Here is an 18,779-nt window from a genome sequence, read left to right as displayed (position 1 = left end):
ATTGTGTGTCGGGACATATGAACATTGAATCTCTTTGACAGGACTCTGCAATAAGTGCAAGAAAATCAGTTTCTGGTTAAAAATCTAAATGTTATTTTCTCTTAAATATGATTTTCCTGCAGCCCCCTTCTTGTTTATGTACTATCATGATTCCCCTCGCATTAGTAATTGACTTCCCTCACGTTAGCTATTCATGTCAGCATGACAAACGTGCCACAATTCTCCGCTACGTGATTGAAATACATTATTCTAAAAGGGAAGGTTAAAAATGTGTTTTGTGCAAATGCAAAAATAAAGAAAAAATAATTAACTGGAGAAGAAAGTGACACATTTCGCATTTTTGGGGATACAGTACTGAAGATATGTTTCATCTGAGACTTTAAGGCATTTAAACAAAAACTTTTAAGTTTCAGTTGGGTAGCGACATAAATCAATTCATTGGGGAAAACATGCTTGTAACTAATGCACATTGTAAAAAAAAAATTAAAAACAGAAAATAACTTCTTAAAAATGTTATGTAAAAAAACTAAACTGAAATAGTAAAATTTACATTATAAACATCTAAGCAATTTTATTGCTTAGATGTTTATAATGTAAATTTTACTATGTGTTTAGTGAATACACACATTAAGATCAATTCATTTATTAGAATCAACCATATGTCTCACAGTAATTAAATTAACCAAAAGCTGCGCACAATTATTGATGTGAACCAGGAAACGTGCGTCCATATTAAAATGAATGACGGCCAAAGTTACTATGGAAACGCTTAAAGGCAAAAGCGCTGCAACGTCACAATACAAGCCGATTACAATATAAATAAACGGGTAAAATTTTAAAATATCGGACAATCATGTCAATCTGTATTTTAGCAACCACAGATCCAAAAAAGAATATAGAAAATACAAGTCAAGGCCTGCTACAGAGATGGCTACATCTACACTTCCGGTCCCAAACTAGCTAGCAGGTGGGAATGCCTCGCGTTAGTGATACAAACACTGCGGAAGTAGCAGGTAAGCGTCAAAATACGCCGCATTTGGACACGCGATAGATGACTTACGGCAGCGATTTATTCCCTTCATCGATTGCGTCGCATCGTGTCGGTGACATCAGCTGTTTTCCTGCCGTGCGTCTGCGCGTGTTTGCTTACGTGGGGGTCGAGTGGGAGATGTGCGTGCGCGCGCAGCCAGCAATCTCATCAGCAGCTGCTGCAAAAAAAGCCCCCAGCCGTATCCATGGTAACGCAGCATCTCCAACGTCCAAGTCTACATTCTTAAATAGACTTTAAATCCAATACATGCAAATTATTCTTCATGAAAGAAGACCAAAGTAGATCATCTTGGAAAAGTTGACGTACATATATCCATTATTCCATTCAAAAATCAAACTTTTGTAGACTTTAAGTGACTTCAAGTCTTTATTTTCATATCATTTGGTCTTACAGCTCATACAATCCAAAAATATAGGATTTTGCTTTAATTTTTTTGAATCAATGTGTTTCGTGAGTGCACATTTCAGGGTGAAAATGGCAGTATGGGAGTCACCATATTGTCTTGAGATGCTCGATAAATCAATGTTTGACATGGAAACCATGACAATAGTTTTCAATATATTTCAAATGTCCAATATTTTCACTCTCTTTCACTAATTTGGGAAACTTCAATAACCGTGACCATCAGATTGACAAAGTCCAGACGACAACAAAGTCCGCCGTGAAGGTAAACCAAGTTTAGAAGAAGAAAATCAACGACTTTTAGCCTCGTCAAAGTACGAGAAGCACATGTGAAAGCAATAACACCCAAAGGACCGCTGAAGGATCTCAGGAATCCCAATGATTTGACACACACACACACACACACACACACACACCCACAACAGCTGGACCTTGAATTGGAGAAGCTACACAGAACTTTGTCATTGCTAAGCGTGGCGTACAGTAAATGCTAGTGTGTATTTCATGATAGTCGTATTTTTGTGAGGGTAGTTTTGATGTTATTTGATCAAAAACCATGAACGAATATGTGTTTAAGTAGCAATAGTAAAATGGCAACATGATAGTTTTTCAGATAAGATTTTTGTCATTTGATTTCCAACTACATCTAAGTTTCTTTGTGCATTTTATACTTTGGGTCAAATCAGCATCTACACCACATGTGTCAAAGTGGCGGCCTGGGGCCAAATCTGGCCCGCCACATCATTTTGTGTGGCCCGGGAATCATGAGTGCCGACTTTCTGTTTTAGGATCAAATTAAAATGAAGAGTATAGATGTATATTAAATTTCCTGATTTTCCCCTTTTTAAATCAATAATTGTAATTTTTAATCCATTTTTTCTGTGTTTTTAGTTCAAAAATCATTTTGTAAAATCTAAAAATATATTAAAAGAAAGCTAAAATAAACATTGTTTTATATCTATAAAAAACTGAATATTCAGGGCTTTTAATCCAGTTCTTTCAATCCAATAAAAAAAAAAATCTAAATATTATATCTAAAATGGTCCGGCCCACGTGAAATCAAGTTGACGTTAAAGCGGCCTGCGAACCAACCCGAGTCTCATACCCTTGATCTACACTATTTTTGACATTATAGTAACTGTTCATTTGCACCAAAATGTTGCTTTTTTGCACTAACTCAGTGTCACATAGCATCTCGGTACTGAATACTGTAGATGGGTATTTTAATCAGGAGATAAGTCATCTTTTTAAGATTTAGATTTAGCTTTTACACCGTGTATAAGTCTTTGCTGTATTCATGAAAGTTTCTGGAGGAACATAGTGAGTCCTAAAAAAAAGAATCATCTGGAAAAAGAAAGAGCGTGGAAAAAGTGAAAGCAAAAAAAAAAGGAAAAACAGTCTGCTTCTCATTACATTCTTAAACTGGCGAGTGAACTTTTCAGTTTGGCACTTTTCCTCTTGTAGAACTTTAGGCCAGGACTGAGCCTGGGAGTCTCAACTAATGAAAGGCACTTGTAGGAGAAAAGATCGGGCCAGCCTGCTGCTTTTTTTCTTCCCCTCCACCTTTTGCTTTCGCTCCCCTCCTATTTTCTTCTTCCTCCAGTAACTGTCAACGAAGGAAGAGTGGGAAAATTCCTTTAAGCTACTTTAGCTCCAGGTTCACCGTGGGATCTAAACATGCACACTGAAGTTTGGGCGCAGCCTCTGCTAGTGCTGCTAATACTGCTCTGCGGCGTGGAGGACACATTGTTACAGTCTGTGAGGTGAGTTTCAACGCCACTTCAAAACTCTGCATGTAAAAATAAGTTTTTTGGTGTTTATATTGGACTCGGTTGACGGGAAAGAGCTGCGGAATTTGATGACTGAGGCACAGCATGCAGAAAAGTTGAATATACAAAGATGGGCTTTGCACTTTAACTTTTGTGAGGTTGTTGTTGTAGTTTTAAACAAGTTTTTCTCAGCTTTTCAGTTTGTTCTTCAACTTTCCAAATATTATTTTCAATGTGCATCCTCAAAATACGTTGTCATATCCGTTGCTGTACAATCTGTTGAATTCATGTAATTTGCCGTATTTTTCAGACGATAAGTCGCACCAACAAAAGAATGCACAATGAAGAGGAATAATATATAAACAGGAAAACAGTTAATATAACAGTTTATCAAATGAAAAACATACATAAGTCACACTTGAGTATTAGTTACAGCCCCCACCAAGCTCTATATATAAAAAAGTGTGACACATAACCTCAACTTTTGGTTGTGTAATGGTTCACATATCTGACTTGATTACCTTTTTTGGAAGATTCCAAAAATCGCTCTTTTCTTTTTGAACAGTCACGTTGCTGGTGTTTGTCGGCTATCTGCCGAGTCTTCTCTGCGTCGCTGCCGGACGACCGATGGAAAGATCTGTAGCGGGAGGGGAAAGTGTGAATGTGGCGTGTGCGTGTGCCAGGCATCAGATCCGGGGAAATTCTACGGGCCTCGCTGCGAATGCCACGACTGGGTCTGCGCCACACACAATGACAAAAATTGTAATGGTGAGTACACAACGCAGAAGTCGTGACATATACGCATGATTCGCAACAGGTGGAGAAAAACCAAACATAAGAAAACCCACCAAAGCCCACGTAGAACTTGCAAATTAAACACAGTGAAAACTGACCTGGGATCGAACCCTCGACCCCAGAACTGTGAGGCCGACGCCTTAACCACTTTCGCCCACTGGGCTGCCATTAAGAGATCTTACTCGACTGAATTGCTTTGACTTATTTTAAAAGCGAAAAAATCGTTCATTTATTTTCCATATAGCTTATCGCCACAAACGCCACAGGGGGTGCTGGAGCCTAACCCAGCCAAATATGGGCAACAGAAGCAATTCTCAGCAAAATTCTCATTGTGCCCTGCGATTGGCTGGCACCCAATTCAGGGTGTTCTACACCTTCAGTGTATAGTTGGCTGGGATAGGCTCCGGCACCCCTGCAACCCTTGTAAGGGTAAGGAAAATTGTTGGATTGTTGCGCAGGTGCACCAAATGTCGTGGCATGGCTTTGCTAGGACAGCTAGTAAGATGCATGGTATTTAGTTGTGTTTTATAGGCAGCTATATGGACTGAAATCCAAATTCTCAGGTTTAGAGGAGCAAAGAGGGGTAGTTGCAAAGGAGGAGCAGGTCTAGAATCACGGAGCTAGCAATACAGGCACCAGCGTCAGGTGCTCATGATGACTTTGTGATTTATTCGGGCGGACAACATGGCTGCCGCGAAGAGCTCATTACGGTTCAGCAGTCCGGAACGACGAGGTCCCACTTTTTAGCCTCTGATAATGGGCTTTCGCTCACGGCTGCACTGCATGGCATCTGAGCAGGGGTGCTGTTTCACACCTTGACGCACGCCAACGCTAACACACGGGCCAGTAAAGGGTCTGCCTATAGCAGACAGTAAGTACCATGAGTACTAGTAAAAGTGGATAGCAGACTAACATGACATCCATTTCTGGGCTTTCTTGTTATTTCATGGTTTATATCAGTTGCTCCTCAGAAATTGAAAAGCAGTCTTAAAAGCATGTTTCTTCTTTTTCCAGAATGTAAATTTGCAAAATGTAAGATTTGTTCAGCTATTATTGGGCAGAGTGTGCATTCAAAAGTTGTATTTCCTTAAAACGTATCTCAATACTATCCTGTTTTTACGGCTTTAGTGCTTGAGAGGATTTTTGTTGTTGTTATTCTGTTAAAGCAAAGATGAAGGAGGTATTATAGGGACGTGTAGTCTATAGCACCCATTCACATTCAGTATTATGCATGCTCTATTTAGGAAGAGCTGAATAAATACTGGGGTCTCTCTGGCACTTTATTTACAGCAGAAATAACAGGCGCATGATGATGTGATGGAACTGCACGCATAATCCTCTTTTAAACATTTTTTCGTCTCATTTAATTGATTAAAGTGTGCCTGTCTGCGTGTGTTTTGCCTCGTTGTTTATTGTTAAATGGGAAGACACCGTTGGAAAATGTTATTTTTCATCAGGCAGAATGCCTTTTAATTTTATTTTAAAACAACAATAAATAAACACCTTCATAGGCGCATAAAATATAGAGGGTGGATGGATGAATTCATATCTACAGTATAAATAATATGAAGTACAAACTATTCTGTCCACTTTTGCTTCCGTATGCCCGCAATTTTTTTTATGACGGAGTTCATAATTGACATAATTTACTGTTGGCAGAAAAGCAGGGGGGAAAATACCATTTTGGTTGAATTACATTGTAAATTTAAGGCACATCTTAGTACGTACATGGCATTTAGTTGTTTCTTAGTTTTAGAAAAAGTGTATGCATTTGTCGTCAAACATATTAGGTGTAAAAATAATTGCAATGACTCTGCAAAGTATTAAAAATATGGCCTGTGCATACAGCAAATTTCCCCATGCAATTGACTTTGATTCAAACTCTAAAAATTCTAACGACAACCGGCTCCAGCAGAGTAATATTACAGCGGCCTTGACCAACATCTGCTTACCAAATGTGGAAAAATGTCTTGTCATATTTTCCCCTTGTTTGGTTTCTCCCTCTTCTCTACCTCAGCACCACGTTTTGATGACACAATGTGTCAATAACACACCCCGCATTTCAGCATTAATAAACAGCATGCAGCGTTTGGCGTTTCCCTTCAGATCACGGTTACTGCGACTGCGGGAAGTGCGAGTGTGACGACGGTTGGTTTGGAGAGGCCTGCCAATTCCAGGAGGAATGCAAGCTTTCTGGGAAGAAGAGCAGGGAGCAGTGCAAAAACCCGCAGGGGGTGGTATGCTCCAACAGAGGTACACACGTACATTATAAAGGATGCTTTCATGTTTAACCTTTTCAGGGATAGCACTATTATAGTGGCCAACTATTCAAATCTTGGCTGAGATAGGCTCCAGCACCACACGCGACCCTTGTCATGAATTTTCCTAACCTTTTGCCTCAATCTGGGGGATTTAGCACTGGTATTGCTAGAAGATAAATCATTTAAAACACACCGGTTCACGTCGGCCTGCAACGCTTGTGTCGTTGGAGTTACGGGGCTTAGCAACCGTAACTAAGGGGGGCGGAGCTTTTGCGAAAAATTGTTGTCGCACTGGTATTTTTCCAGAATAAATCGCTTAAAACGCTTATGTATACATCTGCTGAAATTGGCGTGTAATTGTCATCTTAGCAACCGTAGCTAAGGAGGGGCTGAGATTTTATAAATTGTCCATTGGAAGGTTGACAATAATTCTTTCAGGAAAATATCATCCTTGAGGAAAAGAATAAGTATATATTTTTTTGTAAATAAGGCATGGATTCACATCGAGCAGCTTTCCTTTGACATTTTTTGATAATTTTAAATAAAAAAACCTGTGTTGAAATGTATTTTAGGCCAATGCTATGCGAGTTTGTTCAACTGACTAGATTTGTGGAATGGAATGCATGCTGAAAATAAATTTGTGGATTTGAAGGGACCTGTCACTGTGGTAGCTGCATGTGCAAGAACGAGGACAACAAAGGCTTGGTGACGGGAGCCTTTTGCGAGTGCGATGACAGCGAGTGTCTGGATGAAGACACTGCTGAAGTTTGTGGAGGTCTGTGCCACATCTTGACAACAAATATCAACCATCACATACAAGTACAAGAGTTGAGCTAAGAGTTATCTGTCAAGATCATCTGTAATGTCTTAATATCACATACCTAGGAGTCTATGTCTGGAGGTGTGGCTTGAAAACCATCCAAAACAAATACACAGTCTATATTCAGATTGCAGACGAGAGCAAAAAGGAATTCTAAACAAATTCTGACACACCAATTCTTAGTCAAAGATACTAATGCTCTAAATTTTAAGGGTTTGGTTGGTTATAAAATGATTCAAACTAATTAAAATGTGATATTTCAACAGATTTTCCCCAATCGAGGGATAATATCATCACCTCAAAAGATTTTTTTTAATATAAAAACCACCAATTACAACAAATATGATGCATTTGCATCATGCAGCAATGAACTGAAATCATGTCAAACTTTAGCTAGGGAGAAATATATTTTTTAATTATGAAATACTAATTAGATAGTTAGAAGTAGCAATCCTCTTGAATATACCTTTTCAATCTTCTGTGGGTTTTGTATTTTCACTTATCTAACATTGCTATTGCTTAATAAGGTAACTAAATAATTGCTTAAAGTTGAAGGCTGAACTTGATTGACAGATCGTGGTTAAAGATACATAAAGAGGCGGGACTAGATACATTATTTTACTGGTTGCTATAACTTTTTCCAAGATAATTTCATTAGAATACATTTTTGGCAGTGGAGTAGATCAATTCCTGCAGCAAAATGGATTTGCTTTGGTGTTATATATGACTGAATGCATACGTGTGTAGGTTTTAGCTTTTGCTTGAATAAAAATGACAAATACTATAGATGAAATATATTCGTGTGTGAGTGTCCAAGTGCAACTTTAAAAGAGGAGTGACCTCATGAGGTTGTTTTGTGCTTCCAGGCCATGGCCAGTGTTACTGTGGAAACTGTTACTGTGCTGCCGGTTGGCATGGAGATAAATGTGAATTCCAGTGTGACATCAGCCCATGGGAGAGCAAGCGAAGATGCTCATCTCCAGACGGCAAAGTCTGCAGCAATCGAGGTCTGTTGAACCGCAGTGATTGAGATGATCTTTCTCTAATTTCATCACATTAGGATTCACAACGGACCTAAATTGACTACAGTTTTTAAATCCGATCCGCTGTACGGAATGGAATAACATATTGTATTTCTATTGTTTATTTTAGAACGGCGCCAACTGTTGCAGTTATTCTGGAATTAGCATTCCATTTAAAATTTCAGGACTTTTTGACATTTACATGCTGTGATCTTTTCTGCAGATGATGCATTATTTCAAATGCCAAACTCAATAAAAGGGGAGAATGTTCCACACTAGAGCTGCACAAATAATCGTCATGTCATCTAAACCCTCTAATAATGTGTGCATGTGTATGTGTGTTTGTTAGGTACTTGTGTGTGCGGAGAGTGCAGTTGTTATGACGTGGATCCTTCTGGCGATTGGGGGGACATTCACGGCGATACCTGCGAATGCGACGAGAGGAACTGCCACGCCACTTACGACCGATACACCGATGACTTCTGCTCGGGTAACTTTGTCCTGCCATTGCGCTGATAAAAATAAATACAGAAAACCTACGGTTATAAATCTGTCCCGTCGCATCATTTTGTGTGGCCCGGGAAAGTAAATCATGAGTGCCAACTTTCTGTTTTAGGATCAAATTAAAATGAAGAGTATAGATGTATATTAAATTTCCTGATTTTTTCCCCCTTTTAAATCAATAATTGTAATTTTTAATTATTTTTTTTCAGTTTTTAGTTCAAAAATCATTTTGTAAAATCTAAAAATATATTTTAAAAAGCTAAAATAAACATTGTTTTGGATCTATAAAAAACAGGGCTTTTAATCCAGTTCTTTTAATCCATTTATTTAAAAAAAATCTAAATATTATATCTAAAATGGTCCAGCCCACATGAAATCAAGTTGACGTTAACGCGGCCCGCGGACCAACCCGAGTCTGACACCCCTGCTCTAAGTCAAACTCAGTTTAGTTTGCAGGCCACATGAATGCATTCAATTCGATGTCATGTTTATTTTTGCCCCAAAACGTTAACTTACTTTTCGCCATTGACAGCACTAGACGTTGGTTCATTCGGCCCTCCCAGTCAAAATGGATTGGACGTCTAGCGCCATCAACAGCATTGAAAGAGGAGCATCCACAGCCAGTTTCAGTGAATTGGACATCTACCAATCTCAAAAAATGAACAAGGGGTGAAAAGTTGGCGATGTGACAATGCTTCTTCTCTCTCTTCCTTCAGGTCACGGGCAGTGTCACTGCGGCAGGTGCGACTGCAAGGACGGCTGGGCCGGAAAGAAATGCGAGCATCCGCTCTCCTGCTCCATTTCTCTGGAGAGCAGCTTGAAAAAGTGCCGGGGAACGTCCAGACTGCCCTGCTTTGGACGAGGTGCACCTTTTCCTTCTTTTCTCTTGTGCTCCTGTTGCCATGGTTACCCCTTACACTCCACTCTCACTTTGCAGTGTAAAAGTGGGTCATTTCTAGTGCCTCTTTTGAAAGGATCCAACCATAACAAAACACATTAAACAAATACCTCTCTGCCGCTGCCAATCAAAATACATCATAAGATTGTTTTTTCTATAACTAAAATCAGTCACTATGTTTTTCCTCCCGTCTGAGTTAGGGACCGTCCATAAATGACATAACCCAGATCGGAAAATATTCATGAGCAGACATAAGGTCACCAATAAAATACTCTATAAATTGTAAAATTTTCAGGCATTTTTAAATGTTAAATGCTTTCTAAAATACGTTATTAATTATTATGGCTGGATTTTGAGAACTCTCACCCAATGCACGATGGCTCCACCAACTCGTAATCTGAATGAAGATACAGTAAATTTGACTTAAAATTAAGACATGAATGTTGCTCTATTAGCTCTACAATTGGTGATCTAAATTAGGATTGGTCGCCTTCGCTGAGGGTTTACTACGTGCCATTCACTTCAGCTTCTATTCGTTCCAGACTTTGGCTTGATGTGCTCATTCCATCTCTCACTGCAATATAATGAAACAGAAGAGATTAACATGTAACAGAAGAGTGAATTATTTCCAACACCCCTAGCAGTGCCCACAAATTTGAATATCTCTACGTGCTGCAATACAAAAGATTTTTTTAAAAAGAACAATGCATCTATAGTCTTCCTATATAAAATTTACATAATTGTTCAGTCACCTGCTGCTGACATTTTTAATTGGATTTCCTATAGGCTATTTTGAGGGGCTAATTTACTTTTTCCCTTTTTTGCATCTTGTAAAAAATATGAAAGACAGGTGTAAATTAGATGCAAGTTAGGTTAACACAGCATCATTGTTGGCAGGAAAAAGTTCATTTAAAACAGACAGAATTATAGCAAGGCAAATTTATATTGTGTTGGAAGGTGTGATCGTAGAGCAGATGGCAGCTCGATCGGGGAAAAAAAACACTCAAATGTGAACCAACAGCTTGGTTTTTCTTCTTTCAATTCTTTTCCCTGAGTTACAAAAAGGGAGCACATTCTTTCCACCCTGTGGTATTTCCTCAAGGAAACACCTGCTTTCATCATCGGGATTTCTTCGCCGAGCGCGATGGTTAATCGGGCCTCACGTCTGGCATTTGTTGTGAGGAAAAAGGTCAGAGTTAAAAGGGAATCGTTGCAGTTTATTTGGTGAGGCCATGCGAAACCATGAGTGACATTTTCGATTGCATTTCCCCCTGCACATGGCCCCCGACAGTATGTGTCATCCTGATGACTTCTCACTTGAATGGTCTCCAGCTGCTATTACGACGCTCCCTTTCAAACAATACTGAAGGTCACTGGCTAAGTAATTAAAGGATATTTTAAACCAATAAAGTCTTTGGAGAAGGAGTACGCTCAACATGAATTTTAGGACAGCCAATCCCATTTCTGACAATTTTCCCCAAAATAATTTAGGACGAGAAAAAATAAAAAGAAGGAAAAAAAAGCAGGCCAGGGTAGGGTGGATCCTATTACCGTCTTTTTCGGACTATAAGTCGCACCAGACAAAGAATAGACAATAAGGAGGACAAAAAAGTCACATTATATCAGAAACCTAGAACAAACATATGTTAAAGTAACAATAGTAAAATGTAGAACAACAGGGATGATAGATAAATCTGGCATTTAAAAAAAGATAACAGGCTGTCGGCTGTAAGAGAGAAAAACAACAACAACTTTAGTCGCAGAACCAGACAATGTTGCTTGAGAAGAAAAGGGGGGGAAAGGGGGACAAAAATAAGCAAAATGTTGTTTTTTATTCAGGCCCAATTTGCACCATATTTCAGTACACAATCCAAACTGAGTGATGCGAGACTCACACTCTCTAAAATAGTAAAACTGAATTGAGCAGCCTTAGTGAATCGCAGGCACTTGCAAGTTTATCCAAGAAAACTCTTGGCAAGCGTTTGCCGGTTGACTTTGTCAGAACGCGTGACCTCACACACAAGCACACACTGTGGCCCTCCAGGTGTGGATAGTTTGACAGGCGGATATAATCGATAAGGCAAGGGTGTTATTACATCAGTGGTTGCCTGGGTAACTGACTCCCTTGCACAGATGGTGCCACAATGTATGCGTGTGCGCGTGTGATTTACATGAGTCCAAAATGTTTACGAAGTTTGCATCCTAAAAGTAAATCTATTGTGTATATTCACCGTTGAAATGTATTTACCGTATTTTCTTGCATATAAGCTGTATTTGTAACTAAAAAAATGCATACCATATTTTCACGACTATAAGGCGCACTTAAGTCTTAAATTTTCTCCAAAATAGACAGGGCGCCTTATAATCCAGTGTGCTTTATATATGGAAAAAATATTAAAATGTGTCATTCATTGAGGGTGCGCCTTATAATGCGGTGCGCCTTATGGTCGTGGAAATACGGTAAATTAGACTTGACATGCACGAAACTGCAAGGTGAAAAAGACGAAACGCCATAACGCAAGAAAATGCGGCTGATATGGTCATTTATCTAAAAAGAGAAAAGATAAAACGCTAAACAAATTTTACTTTGACGTCTATTACTGAAAGAAAAAAATAAACTGTAGTTTGCAAAAAACTTACTCAGGGGGCGTCTTATACTCATACTATATTGTAAAATTCAACGGTTTTAAGGCAATTTTAAGGGTACGGCTTATATGCAGGAGCGGTCAATGTGCGAGAAAATACAGTATTTATCTTACATTTTTACTTTGGTCCTCCAAAACATTAGTAGTAGTTTGATTGGTTTAACCATGAATATGAGTATGCTGTTTGATAGGGTGATTTTTTTAAAGTCATTTTGGCATCAACAGTGAAATTGGGGTTACGTCACCAGTGTAGGAACGGAACTCGGACATAACTGGCCCAAAATACTGGCTGATAGCAAGACTCTGCTGGTTGCCTTTTCTTGTCAAAATGAATGCGGCATTGAAATGTGAACACGCCATTCTGTCCCTGCATCTTTTGTAGGTCAGTGCCAGTGTGGACAATGTACCTGTCACCCACCTGGGGACAGTCGAGTTCACGGAAAGAACTGCGAGTGCGACGACCGCCAGTGCGAGGACCTCTCTGGGGAGGTTTGCGGGGGTGAGTGCACACACTGATGACTGTGATCAAAGTATGGCCTGAAATGACAAGAAGCGACTGAAACTTAGCGCTGGTGTCGCTATCTGGGAGAAAAACATATCTTCTTCATCTTTTGTGAGTGCTCCCACACTAAATCTTGTTTGGGGTCAGAGACAGGCAGCCCTATTTAAGAGATTCACTTGAAGAAGTTGCGGATACAATTTGTACTCTGTGCGAGGCGGAAGCAGCATGAACTGGCACATCGCCGCTCGATATGAACGAGCCTTCGTCCGTACCTTGAGTGATCGAAGCAGCCGTGCGTAGGAGGCCACTGCCGGAAACTTGGACAAGCCATCGCTTTTAATTTAGGGACTTAACTTGGGGCGCCCACTGTACAGCGTCAGCCATCTAAAATGCATTTAATCTTACTGGTATATGAGTGTTGCATTTTAAACTGAATATTACAGTTCAATTAGCCCTGGATGCTTTTTTTCATGATCGCCTTTGTTAGTTTCTTTTTTTTTTAGGGTCCCAAAATGCGAAGGTTGCATTGTAACGCAATTTTTTTTTTTTGGGGGGGGGGGGGGGGGGGGGGGGGGGGGTTGGGGCAATTAAAACTGGCCCATTTGAATGGCTTAACTTGCTCTAAAACGAATGAAAAAAATTGCAGATCTATAGAGCTTGGCGAAAATTTCAGTATCTTGGTGGTCTTGGGGGGGGGGGGGGGGGACAGTGCTCCTCGCATGTTAGAAAAGCTTTCAGTTTTGAACTTATAGCTACAAAATTTGGTGGCTTGTTACCTTGAGCCAAACTGCATGAAACAGTCTTGCAGTTATGTTTTAAACTATACAGGAAGTCGGCCAACTTGGATTGAAATTGAAAAAAAGGGTCATTTTCATCAATATTTGGCATTTTACCAGACCCACATTTGAACACGTTCTAGGAGTTTTAACAATCCGCCTCAACATTTGTAATTTAAGTTGTATTGAAAATGATAGAAACTTTCTTCAAAAGATGATTCATTACGTTATTTTCGTTTCCTTCATAGGTCACGGTTACTGCTCGTGTGGACGCTGCATCTGCGAGGAAGGTTGGTTTGGCAAACAGTGCCGCTTCGCCAGGTCATGTGACATAAGCGACGCTCAGAGCAAGGAGCAGTGCGAGACTTCTGATGCTGTCGTCTGCAGTGGCAAAGGTCAACAATTCCCATTGTTTATTGGAATCAAGTATTTCGAATAACACACATACTGCAACTACACTTACACGAGTTAAGCCAACAACTTTTGAAATGTCCATCAATTCCATTTCAAATGTTTATCTTGTAGGTTCCTGTCACTGTGGCCAATGCATTTGCTCCACCAAAGACTGGTGGGTGTCCGGAGAATACTGCGAGTGTGACGACCGAGAGTGTGACAAACATGACGACCTGGTCTGTACAGGTACACCCGCTGAACTCAAAATCCAGAGGATCTTCCTAAAAAAAATGGTGGCCCCTTTTGACCAAAGTGTGAAACTACAGTTTCTCAACACGGCTACTCGCAATTGACGCAGATACGAGTATTAACTGTCGGCAATTTGCTTAACTAAAAAAAAAAGAAGGTTCCCCAGTTGTGGACTTTAAAGATGTAGATCGCTAAAATCTACCTGTCAAATACAGTTTTGTGTGTTTTTTTTAAATTAAACAACGCAGGGAATGGAGTGTGCAACTGCGGAACGTGTGACTGCTGGGACGGCTGGACCGGGAACGCTTGTGAAATCTGGGTGGGGGCCGATTACTGAGACCCCAACATGAATGCCCAAACCATGCTTGGAGAAGCAAAAGATGGACTTTTTTCAAATTTCATGAATTGTACTGGTTACAAGCTGTTGTTTGTGTTTACGCAATTGATGCATAAAATGTTGTTTTTCCAATAAAGTACATTGAATCGCTTCCATGCTAAAATGAGATTACAAACTCCCCAAAAAATGAGGCGGACAGTTGGCGTCGTTTGAGCTTTTTTATTTCTTTTATATATTTTTTTAAAATAATAAAACATTAAATGTGCCGCATGACACGACATTTGCATGGAAAACAATGCAAAGAAGACTTTAAACATACATACATGGTTACCAATTCGGTTTATAACATGACATAAATCCAATGGGCGTACTTGCAATGGTAATATAGTATTTGTTTTTTATCTTAAAAATAAATAATTTCAATAGTGACTTTCTGTAATCTTTCCGAAAAGAACAAATCTCACTCATAACTGCTAGGTGCGGATATTCCTCTTAAAAAGTGAGAGTGGAGAAGACAGAGTACATGCACTAAATAAAGTATAGGAAAATATGTCCATCAAACGTGAAGTGAAAAATGGAAATAAATATGAATCTGGTCCCCATTTTGCATCTCTAAAAGTACCCACATCATATTTAAAGGTGTTTTCCAAGGCTATTATTGTCCCTCAACTGTCACTCTTGAGAAAAAATGGTTTGTACTTCATAATTATTCTCCAGGTGAGAATAAGGTCACACTGTGATACCAATTAAGTGATGTGAAAAGAAAACACCTAGATCATGTGTATCCCAGCAGAAAAATCACAGAACTTCCTTTTCCTGATGTGTTATAGCATAGAAAAACGTAAATAAGAGTAATAATTCCCGGGAGATGGAATAACCTTTAGTCAGAAATTTTTAAATGTCAGTACTCCATTCTCAACACTGCTTATCCCGGACAGATTGGCGGGGGTGCTGAAGCCTATCCCCGTTGACTTTGGACGAGAGGCAAACTACAACCTAGACTGGTCGCCGGTCAGTCGTTGGGCAAACAGACAACTGGCGGTGTTTTTCAGCCAATTAAATGAGTATCTTAGATTGTCCGCATACTATTTTCATCTACGTTTTGTGTACCCAGTGTAGTATTAGGAAGTTTTACCCACATTTCGCTAATCATTTTGTCATTTTTTGCAGAAGGCCAATAAAAACTGGGCAGCGGGCAATAGTTTACACCCCCCTCTAGTACCACATACACTGATAGTTGCGTCCTTTTAGTGTTAATTGGAAAATTTGACATATATAAATGATATCTCTTAAGGGGGGCAAATGCCAAATCAAAGAAAGCGAACAGTAAGGACGAGCGTAACAATGTGAAAGTGCAGAGAGCAGCTCGTGAGGGTGCCGTAGCCTGCAACATGCCCATGTCAAGTCCTACTCTACGTATATCCCGACACCTCTGAAAGTACATGCAGGTGACTAATTGAAGGTAGACAAACCTCTGCAAAATGACATCAAGTTAAGATCTTTTGGAGGAGCGCAGTCACGCTGAGATCTCGCAAGGGTTGCGAACAAAAAGCGATCACAGTGAAAGCGCGCAGGACTTGAGAGGATTTTCCAAGAATCTTCCTGGTCTCGCTGCATGGGGAGGTAGGAGGGGGTGGGGGGCTTTGGTCATTTGAGTGAGCGGGCCGATTCTCGCTATGCTAATGACGCTACGTGCCCGGTTCATGGATGGTAAGGTGGGCAGGTGGGAAGGTGGGCGAGGCACCTTGGGCCCAGTAGGGGCCGCTTTTTGCATGCCGGGAAAATCCAGGTCGAAAACAGGCACGGGATAGACCAGAATGATCAGTATTGGACTCTGCATGCTGAGCTAGGAGACGATTCCTCTCGATTAACAACCTACTGTATTCTCTGCACTATAAGGCGCACCCAACACATTTGGATTGGATTGGATAACTTTATTCATCCCGTATTCGGGGAATTTCATTTCAATGATCTCAAAATCTGACAGTGTGCCTTTCAATTCCATGCGCCTAATATATGGATCAATATTGGTTAACCATGGTAGGGCATTTCCTCTAGAACAGTGGTCCCCAACCACCGGTCCGTGGACCGGTAACGGGCCGTGAGCTACCTAATGCCGGTCCGTCACAGTACAAAATATTAACGTTTTCAATTTTGCCCTCCTACTTGAAATGAGAAAGGTTGTTATAATAATAACAAATAATTGCTATTATGGTTGGGACTTGTGGATGTCGTTCGTGCACCAACCCCACCCCCACACAATTTTGTCTTAAGTTGTCGCCCTCCCCAGTCCGGGGTGGGAAAAAGGTTGGAGACCACTGCTCTGGAACAGCTCCATCTAGTGGATCCGTAACGCAAAACTAGTTCTACTGCGCCTTTTAATCCCATTTATGGTAACCATTTTAAAATAGGCTATTGACTGAAGGTGCGTCTTATAGTGCGGCGAACACAATGGTTGTTTAAAAAACGGAGTCACCCCCACTGTACTTTTATATCATAAGATTAAAAGGTTACAATATACATTACGGCGTTGCTGCAAGAGAGAGACAACGCAAGATCGATCTTGCCCATGCTTTAGTTTGCAGATGCAGCCGACATATGTGGAGAATGTGGTGGATGCCGCCGCTAAGGGCCGAAAGTTTACAGCCTAAAAGACGTCGGCAACGGAGGCCCACAAGGCCGAGAGATATTCCTAGAGCCCACGCTCGGAAAGAAAACTTTAAGAAAAATAGATATACCAGAGAAGGAAGATGAACCGTTGAACTTTATACGCTCGGAAATGACGATATGTCGACGCCATTCCATAGCAGCGTTTTTCCCACGAGTCTCTTTTAGCGAACGGAGAGCCCCGTCGTGCGGATCGTAGCGGCGCTCCGTCAATAACGACCGCGAGAACAAAATAAAAGTATCCTTTTGCCATAAAAGCATGTGACAGGTTCTAGAAAAGAAAAAAAAAGAAACAGAAGACGGGGAAGATACTCTTTAAAAAATAGAGGACATTCGTCCACGTATTTACTCTATCTAGAGAGCCGTTATCCCAGGGCGTAGCTGGTGAACTGTGGTATAGAAAATAGATTTGAAGGTACCTATCGCAGGTTCCTCTGCATTAAAGAAGGGAAAGGATTTTTTTTTTCGTCAGGATTTTTTTATATGAACCCTCAGCAAGCAAAGTGGCTGGAAAAGACACGTTCACACCGCAACCTCACAGTTCCAGAGGAATTTTTAAAGGCATTCCAGGATCAGAGATGTCCGTTAACGTCCTCGTGTGGCGGGGAAGTCGCCTCGCTAGCGCCCCCCCGGTAGCCTCGGCCTGAGAATCCTTCCATCAGACAGGTGGAATAAGGGTGAGGGCGAGGCAGAGACAAAGGTGGACGAGCAAGAGAAGAAACGGAGGGGAGATTCGCCCGGATCTGCCGGGGAAAGACGCCCCGGCGTCGGGGGAGAGGCCCGCCGCCATCTCCCCGGCGCGCAGCAAACAGTCGAGCGGGGGAGGCGACACGTGGCTATGTGGCGGCTTTGTCCGGCTTGCTTACAGGTTTACCTCCGTTCATCACCACCGGCTCGCTTGTGCTTTTGCTGGCTGGGATGGCCGCCTTGGGCACCGTCTCTCCCACGTCGTGCAGCGATGGCTCTCGGTACATGGCGACTGGGGATGGAAGGAGAGACGCCGTAATCATTATGTTGGACGAACTTAATGCATTTAGGAATGTATACGTCTAGTTCAGGGGTGTCAGACTCGGGTTGGTTCGTGGGCCGCTTTAACGGAAACTTGATTTCACGTGGGCCGGACCATTTTAGGTATATTATTTAGATTTTTTGTAAATAAATGGATTAAAAGAACTGGATTAAAAGCCCTGAATATTCAGTTTTTTATAGATCTAAAACAATGTTTATTTTAGCTTTTTTTAAATATATTTTTAGATTTTACAAAACTATTTTAGAACTAAAAACACAGAAAAAATGGATTAAAAAATTACAATTATTGATTTAAAAGGGGGAAAATCAGGAAATTTAATATACATCTATGCTCTTCATTTTAATTTGATCCTAAAACAGAAAGTCGGCACTCATGATTTACTTTCCCGGGCCACACAAAATGATGCGGCGGGCCAGATTTGGCCCCCAGGCCGCCACTTTGACACATGTGGTCTAGTTGCTTCTCCTCCTTCATTCGCACTCAATCTCAACTGACTGACTTTAGCCAAACTCCACCTCCAGCCTGTACACGCTATAATGGCCAAAGGCCGTACTATTAAAACCGAGCTGGAGGCGGAGTCAGTTGAGGTTGAGGTATCAAGACAATATATAATTGAATATGGCCCAATTGCATTTTCTACTTTTTACCCTACATGGAG

The 18,779-nt window shown here is 40.7% G+C and overlaps 3 protein-coding genes across 6 annotated transcripts in view; 1 reads left to right on the top strand and 2 right to left on the bottom strand.

Moving 5' to 3' along the window:
• nalcn (sodium leak channel, non-selective) overlaps positions 1 to 1,197 on the bottom strand; it is a 34,327-nt gene extending 33,130 nt beyond the window's left edge. For both annotated transcript variants that reach the window (XM_077616669.1, XM_077616671.1), the window contains exon 1: positions 1,061 to 1,197. The gene's annotated coding sequence lies outside the window, so the exon portion shown is untranslated. The remainder of the gene's footprint in view (positions 1 to 1,060) is intronic.
• Positions 937 to 14,576, top strand: itgbl1 (integrin, beta-like 1). Its single transcript, XM_077616672.1, has 12 exons — positions 937 to 1,013; positions 3,057 to 3,216; positions 3,788 to 3,990; positions 6,124 to 6,270; positions 6,931 to 7,053; positions 7,965 to 8,105; positions 8,470 to 8,610; positions 9,341 to 9,487; positions 12,550 to 12,666; positions 13,694 to 13,840; positions 13,971 to 14,084; positions 14,336 to 14,576. The coding sequence occupies exons 2-12, from the start codon at positions 3,131 to 3,133 to the stop codon at positions 14,422 to 14,424; spliced, it is 1,455 nt and encodes a 484-aa protein (XP_077472798.1). The 5' UTR covers positions 937 to 1,013; positions 3,057 to 3,130; the 3' UTR covers positions 14,425 to 14,576.
• Positions 14,577 to 14,628: 52 nt separating this feature from the next.
• fgf14 (fibroblast growth factor 14) overlaps positions 14,629 to 18,779 on the bottom strand; it is a 49,755-nt gene continuing 45,604 nt past the window's right edge. For all 3 annotated transcript variants that reach the window (XM_077616675.1, XM_077616674.1, XM_077616673.1), the window contains exon 5: positions 14,629 to 18,070. In XM_077616675.1, coding sequence (XP_077472801.1) covers positions 17,928 to 18,070 — 143 coding nt within the window. In that variant the 3' untranslated portion in view covers positions 14,629 to 17,927. The remainder of the gene's footprint in view (positions 18,071 to 18,779) is intronic.

The sequence above is a fragment of the Stigmatopora argus genome, chromosome 13, assembly GCF_051989625.1.
Source record: "Stigmatopora argus isolate UIUO_Sarg chromosome 13, RoL_Sarg_1.0, whole genome shotgun sequence".
Lineage (NCBI taxonomy): Eukaryota > Metazoa > Chordata > Actinopteri > Syngnathiformes > Syngnathidae > Stigmatopora > Stigmatopora argus.
Note: the sequence above shows the minus strand (reverse complement) of the source record. Positions and strands in the feature narration are given on the sequence as shown.